Source organism: Mastigoproctus giganteus, chromosome 9 (assembly GCF_048544385.1).
Source record: "Mastigoproctus giganteus isolate SK-2022 chromosome 9, ASM4854438v1, whole genome shotgun sequence".
Lineage (NCBI taxonomy): Eukaryota > Metazoa > Arthropoda > Arachnida > Uropygi > Thelyphonidae > Mastigoproctus > Mastigoproctus giganteus.
In genome coordinates this window covers 124,715,497-124,730,205 of record NC_143583.1, presented here as the reverse complement: position 1 = coordinate 124,730,205, position 14,709 = coordinate 124,715,497, and the positions used below count along the sequence as shown (strand labels likewise).

At 35.6% G+C, this 14,709-nt stretch overlaps 1 protein-coding gene across 2 annotated transcripts in view; it reads left to right on the top strand.

Moving 5' to 3' along the window:
* LOC150080704 (circadian locomoter output cycles protein kaput-like) overlaps positions 1–14,709 on the top strand; it is a 320,717-nt gene that overhangs the window by 199,576 nt on the left and 106,432 nt on the right. For both annotated transcript variants that reach the window (XM_090381907.1, XM_090381906.1), the window contains one exon: positions 2,840–2,929. Coding sequence is in view for 1 of the 2 variants with exons in the window: in XM_090381906.1 (XP_090238032.1) it covers positions 2,840–2,929 (90 nt within the window). In the remaining variant the exon portion in view is untranslated. The remainder of the gene's footprint in view (positions 1–2,839; positions 2,930–14,709) is intronic.

Sequence of the window (14,709 nt, the reverse complement as noted above, 5' to 3'; positions counted from 1 at the left end):
TGTTTCCCCAGTTTACAAAGGGGGAGGTTCAAAGGGTGACACAAATAATTATAGACTTGTTGGTTTAACTTCTGTTCTGGGGAAAATAATGGCGTCACTGGATAAAGAAGTGATGCAGAATCACCTAGACAAGACTGTAGTAATAATTCAGACACAGAATGGGTTTGTAAAGGAAAATCTTGTCTGAACAATTTGATACAATGTGGTTACAAAGGAACTGGATGCAAAAAAAATAATTTTGATATCATATACTTGGAACACTGCTGTACAAATTGGAGTGGTATGGCATTAAGGGCAAGTTGCTGCAGTGGATAATGGTTGACTGGGATACAGCAGAGGGTGGTAATAAATGCTCTATGTGGACTAATGTTATGTGTCACCCAGGGTTTAGTGCTAGGCCCTTTTTTTGTGTATTTATCAATGAAGGTTTAATGTCCAAGTTTGCAGATGATACAAAGATTGGTAGGGTTGTTAATGACAATAAATACAGTATGCTACTGCCACAGCATCTAGAAAAGTTAGACAGATGGGCTGAGAAGTGGCAATTGAACTTTAACGTTGACAAATTCAAAGTACTGCATATGGGTAGCAGTAACCCAAGAGAAACCTACCAATTGTGCGGTACTACACTCAGGGAGGTGGAGAATGAAAAAGACCTGGGGGTAATTGTGCAGTCAGATATGAAGTTCTCTGAGCAGTGCAGACAGGCTGCCAGAGCAGGCTTTGGAGATTTGTCAATGATATATAGGAATTTTGCCAGCAGAGACAAGGAAGTGATTATCCCTTTGTACAAGGCAGTGGTCAGGCCAAACCTTGAGTACTGCATACAGGTCTGGAGGCCTCATTTTAGGAAAGATGTAGGGTTGCTAGAATGAGTACAGCGAAGGCAACAAGGTTGGTGAGGGGAACAAAGGGGTGCTCTTACCAAGAGAGACTTAAGTTCTGCAAGTTACAGCATCTGAAGACTAGGCACCTACGAGGTGATCTGATTGAGGTGTATAAGGCCTTGAATGGTTTAAGCAGGCTTAATGCTGATGGGATACTTCCACTTGCTCAGATTAAGAACCTGAGGGGGCATAGATTCAAATTGAGGAATAGAATAGATGTGCGGAAGTTTGCCTTTAGCCAGCTGGTAGTTGATTGCTGGAATCTACTTCCATCTGTTATTGTAGAAGTTGATAGTGTAGGTAGTATCCTTTACTCTAGCTAATACTTCCAGATGCTCCTCCCTGCTTCAATTTGTTGGAGTCCCAGTCCTACCTTATACTAGACCCAATACTTTATAAACTAGTCCCAAACTCACCAATTAGCTGACTGCTAGAAGATTCCCTTCATTAAGTACATAATTGAGCAGAGGAAGGAACAATAGTTCACAAATCTATACTAATCTATACAAATTCTTTACTGACATTTTAAAACAATACATTCAAGGTTTGACAATATTTATTAAAATTCTCTTCCTCTCACATAATCATTAGGTACAGTCCAGTATTTGGCAATAAACAACATCAAACCCTTTTTTTCTTTATTATAAAGTATTTTGTTTCTGATCATACATTATAACAGGTAAAATAAAGCTAGTATCATATACTTATTCTCGCTGACAGGATTTGGTGCTAGGCTTCAGCATACATATTCTTCTTGTATTGTCCCTTATATTACTATAAACACCTTAATTGTTACTTACACTGATTCACTACTCTATGTTTCAGCTTATGATTTACTTAACCCTAGTTCTACCACTAATAAATAATCAAGTATTGTGTGACATAGGCAGTTTGCCGTTACGCTAATAACTACCCCCCCCTTTTTTTTTTTCCTTACGAAGGGAGAGAGAATATGCCTTGGGGAAAAAACATTTATTCCGGCGACCGGGGTGGCCAGTACAGGTATTTTATGTTTAAAAGTTAAATCAGGTACTCACAAATCTTTAGAGTTTTCATTACATTCCCTAGACTCCGTCGTCTCGACTTACAACCACTTCTTCAGCATCGAATTGGCTGGTCCCCTTTGTTCTTTGAAATCTGGTGTTTCAGCAAAACCTTTGCAATCTTTTTTTTCTCTTCCCCTTTTTTGCTGCAACTCCTTCATCAGCAAAGAAACCATCCGTAGCACACTTCCTTTTTGCCACCACTACAGTTCACTCCCTGCACAAGACTGCTGCTCCCCCCCCCAGAAAACCCGCCAAAATTTTTCAAGTCACTAGCTCCCCCCCTATTAATTTTCCAATTCATTTACCTTTCCCCTCCTACACATTCAAGGTTTCCATGTTGGTTCTACCTGCTAGACAGTTCCTAATATCAGCCTTTTCAAGGACATTGACAACCCTTGACCTTTGTTAATTAAGCTGTGTACCACTTACAATAGCTTAAAGGATGGGTGAAATGGGAAGGGTTTTTTTTTTTTTTTTGGCTGATACTCTATAAGCTTGCTTTCTTTCATCATATCCCTCAACGAATGCTAATTTGCCCAATTATGTTTCAAATCTTGGCATACCTCCTGACAATTTAAAGGTCTATTCATTCAGAGCTGTAGTTAGTCAGTCTCAAACAGAGAGTATAAGATCCTCCTCAAGTTATTCTTCAGCTTGCACAGCATATGTATTGCTCCTCGAGCATACACTTGGTCAGACATAATACATGATGAGTTATCATATTTAGTACAATGTGAACTAAAATATTATAATATAGGTGAGCAATCTGCCAAGGAACCCTGAAATAATCATGTTTTTTTTCCTCTTTTTTAGGAGAATCATAATATGAATATTATTAGAAATTATAATAATATATGAAATTATTACAGATATTAGCATGTTTACGATTTATTTTATCCTTTAAAGGCTGTTGATGGCTTCCTCCTAGTAACTACCAGTGCAGGCAAAATATTGTATATATCACATGCCGTCGAAAATTTTTTAGGTCATCAGCACGTGAGTATATTAATATTCAATAATAAACACCAATTTTAAATGAATAATACATGAGTAATTTTTATTTATTTTTATTTTTTTCTGTATTCCACATATGCATAGTCCCGTGATATTTTTCTGAGCATTCCATTATTCATCTCATACTATAAATTCATAACACTTTGTGAAAATTGTTCAGTAAGTATTATCATAAACCATGGGTGTTTATTTTTCATTACTTCATGGATGTAGAATCCCTCTAGAGCCAGCTTGATGGGAGAACAACTACAAATTACATTGGGAATGTACATAAACAGACAAAAGGTTTGCTTTTTGTCAAAAATAAACATGAACAAAATAAATCCAAGCACCACAATAAATTTAACAAACTCTTTTATTCTGTGCTGTACATTTACAGAATACAGCATTTTGTTTTTAGCTCTATACCAGACATTGGTTATATCTAGGGCTCACAATACCAATCAAAATCTTAATACCAGCAATACCTTAATTTCAGTATTTTTAATATATGAAACTGGGATACCAGTATTAATACTGGTATTCCAAAAAATATATATTTTCGCAATAAATTTTGATGACAATTAGGTGCAATAAAGTAAGGAAAAAAACAAGTAATTACTTTAATTTACGTTTTAAATCAAACTTTTATTACAATAATAAATATTCTAGCAAAAATTATTAACCATACGGTTATTCTAAAAACAAAAAAATAAGCATCCACACTACCTGTCCGAATAAAGTGAGCTCTTAAGAAACTCAATAGTGTTATTGTTTAAACTGGATCTAATTTTGGTACATATTTAATTAGCATCAGAAAATGTCCTTTTGGATTCTGTGCTAGTTGGTGCTTTATACTGAGATAGTTGTAGACGAGTTGCAGTTTAACCCCCCCCCCCTTATTCCCTCATCCTCAAAAAATCTTATTTCCTTTTTATCAAAAATAAAAAATATCTCCTCTTTGACATTTTATGGCATTATATCCGTATTAACGAAAGAAGGGGACTGACGGTTAAACTTGGTGAGGAAACCAAATCTAAGTTTTGTGGGGGAGGTATTTATTTATTTTTATTTCCCTGTACCGTAGTATTGCCATCAGTGGCCATTGTTATGATTTTTGTATAGCAGCTCCCCAGAAGCACTTAGCCTCACAAGCTACCTGACTGCGTTAAAAAATTAGAATTTCCAGGAGCAGAGGGCTATTCCCCCCCCCCCCCCCAACACGAATATATATATTATATGTGGGCTGTCAGTTTCTCAAGAGCAATGACACAAATATAAAACAAAACTCATTTATCATACAAATCTACTTACAATACATAACTGGTGTTCATTTACATCTAATCTATTCATTTTTCTCATTTAATCTGTTAATACACGCTATTATTTCCATAAAATTTTTCTCAATTAACAATTTCAACTCTCTCTACAGCTTCAAATGCTAAACTAATTCAATCTTAATCATTTCCTCATATTTCTCTTAATCACCAATATCAATTCTCTTCACAACAGCAATCCATAAGTCGCTAACTTAATGGTAACAGTTCCATATAATCTCTCTTAATTTAGCATTATCAATTTTCTTTACAACTTCAACCAATAAACCAACTCAGTACTAAACATTTCCTTATTTCACGTGTTTCTTCAACTTCAACCTTACTCTAAAATAATCTCCCACTTTATCTAAGTACCATTTCCAGAACAACACAGTTCAGAGGGCTTACCTTCCTTCTCTTTCATGGTGGGATTCTTTTGTGTGGGTTCCTTCCACGGAGTGTGGTGATGTCTCTCTCTCTCTTCTTAGCTGAACTCTGGATCTCTGCTGTTTAGCTGTTCCAGTACTGTCTTATTTCGGGATTTCAAGAAGTATTTCTGTTAATACTCAAGGAAATTACCACAGCAGTAATAGAATCCAGGGCACTATCTGACTGGCTTGTTATTCAACTTCCGGATTAACTTCTAGCACAGGAACATGCCCAGCGAACCCTTCACTACATAGCTGGACACTCCCAGAACTGGACCCGAACTGAACTCAGAACTACCACTGGAAGTCTGCAACCCCTCCGAACAACAACCACAAATCTCTCTTTTGGTACGAGCACCTTATTTATTTCCTTCTCATTTATTGAATTGATTGCTAGTTACAATCGTCCCTTGTACTACTTTTTTATATGCAAGCTTATGTATCAATCATGATGTTATTCTTTAAACTCACTCTTCTTCCTTTGGTGGGAAAACAGAATATTTTTCCTGCACAATGAAACGCTTTCAACTTTTACCTCAAGATCACCTGTTCACAGCGTCTCCGTAGCCAGGTGGGCAGAAGCAGTTGTGCATAGCACATGCTTCTTGATTAGACCTGGTTCGAGCCTGTGACTACCAAATACAGAGGATGCGGAAAGGTCAGGGAATGACCACCGCATATCCTCGGAGCAATATGGCCTTAGTTGCTAATGCTCCTAAAAACCAAATAAGGAAGGAAGGAAAATCATTTTGAATATTTTCATTAGATTCTTTTTAATTTTTAATTGCATTAAATTGATTTTTAATTATTTATTTTTTACTCTAATGTAAGTTTTCGATTTTTTCATTTTAATTTCTGGAGAGTATCATATGGAAGTGTTCTATGTACTATATTGAAGTAAACTCCTCTTATTATTTTACAAATATTAATATCAATGTAGAACGTATTGAGTATTACAGCTTTAATTCATACTATATAATTGCCTTGCAGAAGAATCATTCCCTCTGACAGCTTTACTCAGCCTTACCTTGCAGACTGCTATATGCACATCATTGAGAAGCAAGTTGCTGTAATACTGAGCATTAACTGTTGCACAAAATGACAGAAAATTGACAGGAATCAGTCCCTCAGTGTGATTATGTTTACATCTATGACATATGCCACATGTCCAGTTGTAGTCTCATGTGATAGATGCCACATACCCACTGAACTTGTCAGCTGTAGTGGGCATGAAGTAGATTAGCAACTTCTTTGTGACCATTAGAAAACTTGTTGTATCAGTTGTACATGCTTGCACATGAGAGGATCATGTGCTAGCATAAAATATTGATCTCTCTCCCATATTGTGCAATTACCTGTGGAGAAATGCAGGCAGTTTGACTTTGTCTTTAATGGTAATTTATATGATACAATGAAATACTACACTCAGAGTCTGATATCATGCTGTGCTGCTTTGTCTGTACAGAGGGCATGTATGTGTTTGGAACTGAGAACAGTATTCTCACCATCTACCGCAAAGAGTATCTTATTCTGATGCATGCACAACACACATACATATATAAAAAAAAAGTCCAGGTAAACCTTGACCTGCCCTCATAGTTTCTCTTGTTCCTTTTGTTTGTTAATTATTATTATTAAATCCTTTATTTCGTGTTTCTGTCTTTATGTAATGACTGTACTGTACAGACAAAAGCATAGCAATATTGTCCATTACAATTTGGTAATCTTGGCCAAGGGTTCACATATATAATTAAACTTTAACATACATTTAAAAATAGAAAGGTGAGTAACAGTAGAAGCATTACATCTTAATGCGTGGAAAGCAACAACTGTTGAGTAAGAATTAAAATAAAATAATGCTAATAGAATACTAAGACAAATCAAATTAAAGAAAGGGTGAATTTCCTTGCCTGGGATCCTCAAGATCTTGAGCATTAAAAGAAAAGAGGATTTAGACTGCATGAATTATGAGTGTTATCATTGTGGTTTCTGCTTGCAGAAAGAACTATTTACATATTATAATACATATTTACACCTCTGTAGCCAGGTGGGAAGGAGCAGCAGTGTGTAGCACACGCTTCTGGGTTAGACCGGGGTTCGAGCCCGTCACCACCAAATACGGAGGATGCGGAAAGGTCAGGGAATGACCACCGCATATTCCTGGAGCAATATGGCCTTAGTTGCTAATGCTCCTAAAAACCAAATAACAATAACATCTAGTCTGAAGACATCTGAAATTATTAACGTCGTACCACGTGTACAGGACCTGTCAGGTGCCTTGCTATAAAAAGATTTGCATGTTGATTGTTAGTTAAAGATTAATTTCTGAAATCTTCTCCACCTTCCTAAATATAGATATAGTTTTGTCAATTGTTTTTGATGTAATAATATGAAAGAACTTGATAGGTACTGTGCACCTGTTTTTGTAACGTTTTATGCTTAGTAGGTGTGTAACAGTATTTATATTTCACTTACACATTGAACAACTGCTGTTCTAGTTCAAGGTTATACACGAATTATGCTCTGTAATTCTATAAATATAATATCTCAATCTTGAATGAAAGGTTTCAGGGCATTTGAAGAATGAGTAGCTGAAAATGTGTGAGTACTCAATAGTTGTTCCCTGCAGTTCTTAAATAGAAGAACTAATTTTTTGTGTAGTTTTTTTAAGTGAATACTGACTGCAGTTTTTCTAGTTTTTTTTTTTTTTTATCAAACTAGGAATATTCTGATGAGCTACTGTACCATTTTTTAAAATTTTTATTTGAGTCCATAGACTTCAGGCAGTATTCTAAATGAAGAATAGAGTGCAAGCATAATTTTTAAATTTTGTGTGCTTGATAGTTTTAATTATTTTATCAAGTTGGAAAGAGAAATTATTAATAGTGTATAATATCTATCTGTCTATCTTATTTATGTATCTGTTTTTAGTAATATTCATATACATAATATATAAGCAGAAATATGATTGCATGCATGTAATTTTTAAATTTTGCACATTTAACAGTTTTATTAACCTGATACTTTCAGGCTTATGCTTTATATTTATACAGGTTTTTTTTTTTAATTTTGAGCTGATGTAATTTTTAAATTTCACACTAATGATTTTATCAAATCTAAAATGAAAGGCCTAATAGTTTAATGCTTATACTTTATACAGTTCTTTTTTATTTTGAGCGCAAATAATAAAAGTTTCTTCATATACATAAGCATAAAATAAGGGCAAAAAATATAATTTTAAAATTTTGTGCCTTTAGCAATTTTATAAACTGGAAAATGGATGAAACTAATACTTTTATGCTTATTTTATGTTCATAAGATGTTTATGCTTAAAAAAAAATCGGTTTTTTTTTTTTTGAGCAGAACTAATAAAAGTTTTGTTTCATTGAAAATGACACATGAAAAAACACAAGATTTTTAATTTAGAAAAATTTTAATTAAAAACAAAAAAAGTTACAAATAATAATTAATGCAATTCCTTCACAAAAGGTCCAGCATTGGTATTCTATGAATAGGATTTTAAAACATCAAAAAGTTTTTTCAAAAAAAAAAAAAAAAAATCTGGGTACATATCCACTCCTGTACCCTCTTTTTGTCACTATTTGGAGTGTGCCTGCTGCCCAGTTAAAAAAAAACAGAATGCAGATGATATTATACACATCATATGATATTCTCAAAACTTCTGCATTTGCTTCACCAGTGACATAACAGTTTACATTCTGTTTAGAAAATCTGCACAGTAGATGTGGCAATAGGATAAGACAATGGTGCCCACCCTTTTTTTGTGTGCCTGCTGGTCTGTTTAAAAATTTACAAGAGACTGGAGGGCACTACCCGATTGAGCTGGTAGTGGTGGCACTCCCTACTGTTGCAAACACCGGGGCAGGAACTCAAGGAAAAAAATGTCCGCATTAATGCCATCAAATAAATAATTAAACATTACATCACATTGTTGATATTAGAAAATAAGAAAATATGGAGACGTATAAAAAAAAAAATTGGAATAAAGCTATATACATTAGAAAACAAAAGTGGAAGCCAAGATTGCCAGTAGCAGATATTAATGCCCAGATAAGAAGCAGGCTGGTCAATAATACTGAAAGAAAAAGATACAAGTGTCCTTAACTATAACCAAAAGAGAAACTCCCTAAAAAATAAATAAACAGAAAAAGAAAAAAATTATTTAATAAAATTATTGCTGATTATTAGAAAAGAATACATTGAATGGTACATCATCAAGGACTAGCACCATTCAGTACATCCAAATAATAATTAGCAAAAGCTGTCTGTTTCTGATTGCTACTTGCCAGCATTTTGCAAACCCATGATAGGCTAATGGGCCTTGGTAAGAAATATGTAATAATTTATCAAAATTTAGCAGTTTACAGTTTGCCAGTAAGCTGCTAAACTTGGTTATACAGTCGATTCCGGTTATTTGGGACAAATCGGGACTAGTGCATTTTGGCCCGATTAAGCGGCTGCCTCAATTATCCGAAGTTTCACGTAAATAGTTAAAAATACAATGTACTCCCCCCCCCCTTTACAATTGGTTCACTGTTCAATCACATCACGTTACGATGACGTCACCATTGTAAAGTACCGTTCACTATACTATGTGTAATAAGCGCCGGTCATTGTGATCACGTTTGTGAATTGAATTTTAATTCTATTAAACAGCGATTGTAATTAGCAAAAATAGGAGGAATATTATCCATAGGCTATAAAGGTAAAGATATATTAAGTACAAATTTACCCTTTATTACCTTACCAATTAAAAAATTAAATGATACGTGAAATTCGGGAGAATATACGTGATAATCGGAATAATTAATACGTACTGTAATATGTACATACTAAATAAACTAGTTGACATTTCTGTTCAATGTCATTTGTGGGTGGGAGTTAATAATTAAAACAGTAAAAAGATAAGCAATCAATAACAAAGAACACCGCACACACACAAATTGCAAGTAATACGATACGCACCAAGTGAGAATGGAGTAACAAATTATATAGCTTTAAAAATAGGAATGAAGAGAAGAGCCTGATAATTATTTTTTTTTATATGATTGAAGATTCCATAGAAGTGTAAACACATTTCACCATAATAACCCACAGAATTCCAGCTGTCGGTATTATCGCAAATTCAATAAGATAGAGTTTACTATCCATTTATGATAGATTTCACTAATACAAAAGCCCAATAAACAGGTGACTGCTAATTGTTTTATGGTTGTGACCTCCAGAAATTCGACCGAACTACGTGGTGCAGTTGGGGACAATCGTAGGGTAATCTTCAGTGCTGCGGTCTTCTGCCCCGATTAAATGGCATTTTGTCCCAATTAAGCGAAGTAAATCCTGGCTATTTTCTCGATTGGGTTCTGTTTTTTAAGATTTGCCCCAAATAAACGGCTGCCCCGATTAACCGGTGGCCCAAATAACCGGAATCCACTGTATATGATAACCAAACTTCAGGAGGTTTTTAATTATAGAATCATCATCGTCAGCTATTTTCAATCCACTGCAGAATGAAGGCCTCTCCAGCAACTTTGCAGTTCCTCCTGTTTTGTGCAATGGCCATCCACTGCTCACAAACTCTTGAATTTCATCTATCCATTTCCATTGTTGTCTTTCAGGTTTTCTTTTAGCTCCTCTTGGGTACCATTCTGTTATTTTCTTGGTCCATCTGTCATCATGTCTTCGAGCTTCAAATTATAGAATACAATGTAGTAAAATAGATTATTTTAAGTTAAAAATGTTATATAAATAAATATATCATTCTCACTTGTTACAAGTGTTACCTTAATGCTTTATGCTTTTGAATTAATTTTGTGTTTTCCATGGCCCCAGGTGCCAAGCGATTTATTAGTAACTAAGCGATTCCCAGTGATATATAGAGTGTTCTAAAAATAAACAAGTTTCTTTAATTTCCTCGTTAAAATCCTATTATTTTTTGTGAAGCAGCTCTTTATCTTACAATCAGTAAGTGAAGACACAGAAAGGAAACTCACCTTTCTTATTTTTTCTCTTATTCTCACTTTTACTAATCTAACTTACACAACCGCTTGGTCACTAAGAGGCACTGCTCTTGCCTCCACGTGGTGGGGCTGGCAACCTGGGAGAGGAAAGTAACACTCCCAGGGCCAAAAGAGCAAACATGAGTAGTAAATTAACTACTAGTACTATAGGGCTTCAAGAGAAAGCTCTACCAAGTATTGAAACAGAAAACACAAAATCAAAGAGACAGAAGACAGATATGGACCCACCAAAAATACCAACATTCATTGTCATACATGCGACAGGAGATCAGACATTAGGAAGTATGTCTCCGTTTGTAATCCAGAAAACATTAGAGGGTCTAGTAGGATCTCCCAAGTCAGTTCGACGGCTGAGATCTGGAGACATACTAGTGGAAACAGAAAATCCCAAACACTCCCAGAAATTACTTTCAACAACAATTTTTGGAAGAATGCCAGTAGTTGTAACACCACACAACACACTGAATTCTTCCAGAGGGGTGATCTCAGAGTGGGACCTCTTAAATGTGTCAGAGGAAGAGCTCACAGAAGAATTAAGAAGCCAAGGAGCTACAGGAGTGAAGAGAATTAATATCCGAAGGGATGGAAATATAATTCCAACAAGAACCCTTATCATAACATTTAATACTCCAAAACCTCCAGCAACAATCAAAGCAGGATATCTGAACTGCCAAGTACGACAATACATACCGAATCCACTACGTTGTTACAAATGTCAGAAATTTGGACATTCACAAATGGCATGCAGAAACTCAGCAACCTGTGCAAAGTGTGATTCTAAAGAACACGAGACTACAGTTTGCTCTGCCAACATCTTGAAATGTACAAACTGTAAAGGGGAACACCCAGCCTACTCAAAAACGTGTGAAAAATGGAAACAAGAGAAACAAATTCAGAAATACAAAACAGAACACAACACAACGTACCAAGAAGCAAGGAGAATAATACAGCCATGGCCTACAAACAAGCCAACATATGCACAAGCAGTAATCCAATATAAATCAGTAGAAGTTCAAACTGAAATTTCCATGATGCCAAAAGAATCATCTACTGGATTGAAGGCACAGAAAAAGGAGAAAATAGTGAATACCTCAATTTCTCTTCACACAGAACAGATATCCACAAATCAGCATCACAACGAAAACCGACCTAAACTTATAAACACCAAAGAAACCAAACAGATGGAAATAGGAAAAATAAACACAGCTGAAGAACCAGTATTAGAAATTTTCACAGAAGAAGATATGGACATGGACCGACCAAACTATCCTAAAAAAGATAAGACAAAGCATAAGAATGCTCCATTTCGGAAGCAACCCAGAAGCCCTAGAAAAACCAAATAATGGATCAGTTCATCCAGTGGAATTGTAGAGGACTACGTGCCAATTACAATGATGTCCAGTATTTAATAACACAACATATGCCAATATGTTTTTGTCTACAAGAGACATACCTTAGACAACAAGACACCCTTTCAGTGAAAAATTATAGACTGTATAGGAAAGACATATTAAGAGAAAGGTCAACACATGGAGGTGTAGCCATCTTAGTCCATAACCATATCCCAACCGAACACATTCCTTTAAACAGCAATATAGAAGCGATAGCTGTAAGAATAACACTGAAATTTAGGGTAACCATCTGTTCAGTGTACCTTCCACCAAGACCAAATATACCATTTGAGGAAATAGACCAACTAATCTCCCAACTCCCATCACCTTTCTGTATAATGGGAGACCTGAATGGCCATAGTCAACTGTGGGGAAACATTGATATCAATAGATGAGGACGGATAATAGAAAGAATAATAGACCATCATAACCTTTCACTACTCAATAATGGCAAACATACGTATTTTCACTTTCCTAGTCGCACAACCTCAGCAGTAGAACTAACCATATGCACCCCTTCACTCCTACCGGAATTAAAGTGGCAAGTAATAGAAAACCCATACAGCAGTGACCACTACCCAGTAATCACCATATTGACCAGAAACCTTCCTTGCCACCCAAACAGACCACCTCGCTGGAAAATAGAAAAAAGTAACTGGGAAAAATTTAGAGAACTGGCAATATTTAATCCACAAATCATCCAAGAAACATCGGTCGATGATGCTCTAAAGCACGTCACAGATACCTTAATACAAGCAGCCAAACAAACAATACCCACAACCTCGACTCGTTTTCCATTGCACCCAAAATCCTGGTGGGACGAAAATTGCATGAAAACAAGAAGAGAACAAAACAAAGCCTGGAATAAGTTCCGGAGATATCCTACAACAGATAATCTGATAAAATTTAAGCGAGCACGAGCACTAGCTAGGTATACTCCGAAAAAAGCCAGAAAAACTTCCTGGATCCAGTTTACTTCCTCTATAAATAGAACAACAAACACAAAAATAATATGGAATAAAATAGGAAAAATGAATGGGGAGTATAAAAACCAACCATCACTAGTATTACATTGGAATGGAGAAAGCATTACCGAACCATCAGAGATAGCTAATATATTAGGTGAAACGTTTGCTAAAGTATCGTCCAAACAATCCTACAATACTGAATTTTTGACCTATAAGGAGAAAACGGAAAAAAACAGAATTAATTTTAATACTAAAAGGATTGAACCCTACAACCAACCAATTACAATACATGAATTACGTCAAGCAGTATCACAAACAAAACCAAGTGCAGTTGGACCAGACAACATACACTATGATATGCTTAAACACCTAAAGCAGAAAGAGATAGAAAACCTCCTTCAACTGTACAACCGTATATTTCTAGAAAACCAATATCCTGAAGCGTGGCATCATGCAATAGTATTAGCTTTCCAAAAACCCAATAAAGATCAGAAGGACCCAAACAACTATCGTCCGATAGCCCTCACAAGCTGCTTAAGCAAAGTACTAGAGAAGATCATCAACAAAAGATTAGTCTGGTTTTTGGAGACAACTAACTGGTTCACCAATATGCAGTGTGGGTTTAGACACAATCGATCCACATTAGATCACCTTGTACGAATAGAAGCAGATATAAGAGATGCATTTATAACCTCAAAGCATATGGTTACGGTATTTTTTGATATAGAAAAGGCTTATGACACGGCATGGAGACACGGTATATTACAAGATATCCACGATGCAGGACTCAGAGGACATTTACCACTATTCATTCAAAATTTCATGAAAAATAGAACATTTCAAGTTAGAGTACAAAACACCATGTCAAAATCATATAAACAAGAAGAAGGAGTTCCGCAAGGGTCTGTCCTGAGTGCCATACTATTTTCAATAAAAATAAATAGCATCACAAAACAACTACCACCCACAGTGTCATATGCACTATATGTAGATGACTTCAGTATTTCATATCAAGCACAGAACATGGGAACAATAGAAAGACAACTACAATGTGCAATTAACAACGTTAGCCATTGGGCCCAGGAAAACGGGTTTAGAATATCAAAAGAAAAAACAGTCTGCATACATTTCTGTAGAAAACGAAATTTACATCCCGAACCTGAATTAATATTGCAAGGTAACACAATACCAGTTAAACAAAGTGTAAAATTTCTTGGACTTATTCTAGACAGCAAATTGACCTTTGTAGAACCTATAAAAGAACTACGAATAAAATGTATGAAACAACTTAATATTCTTAAAGTCTTAACAACAACATCTTGGGGGGCAGACCGTTATACCCTGCTCAACTTGTATAAAGCACTAGTAAGGTCAAAAATAGATTATGGAGCACCGGTTTATGCATCAGCAAGAAAGAGCGCCCTCAAATGGCTAGATCCGATTCACCATAGTGCAATTCGAATAGCAACAGGAGCTTTCCGCACATCCCCTATATACAGTCTCTATACAGAGGCTAATGAACCACCACTGTTCCTGAGGAGACAACAGTTGTCATTGCTGTATGCTTACAGGATAAGACCCATAAGAGACCATCCGACTTGGACAACTTTATTCTCGCCAAAATGGGAAAACATATATAAGA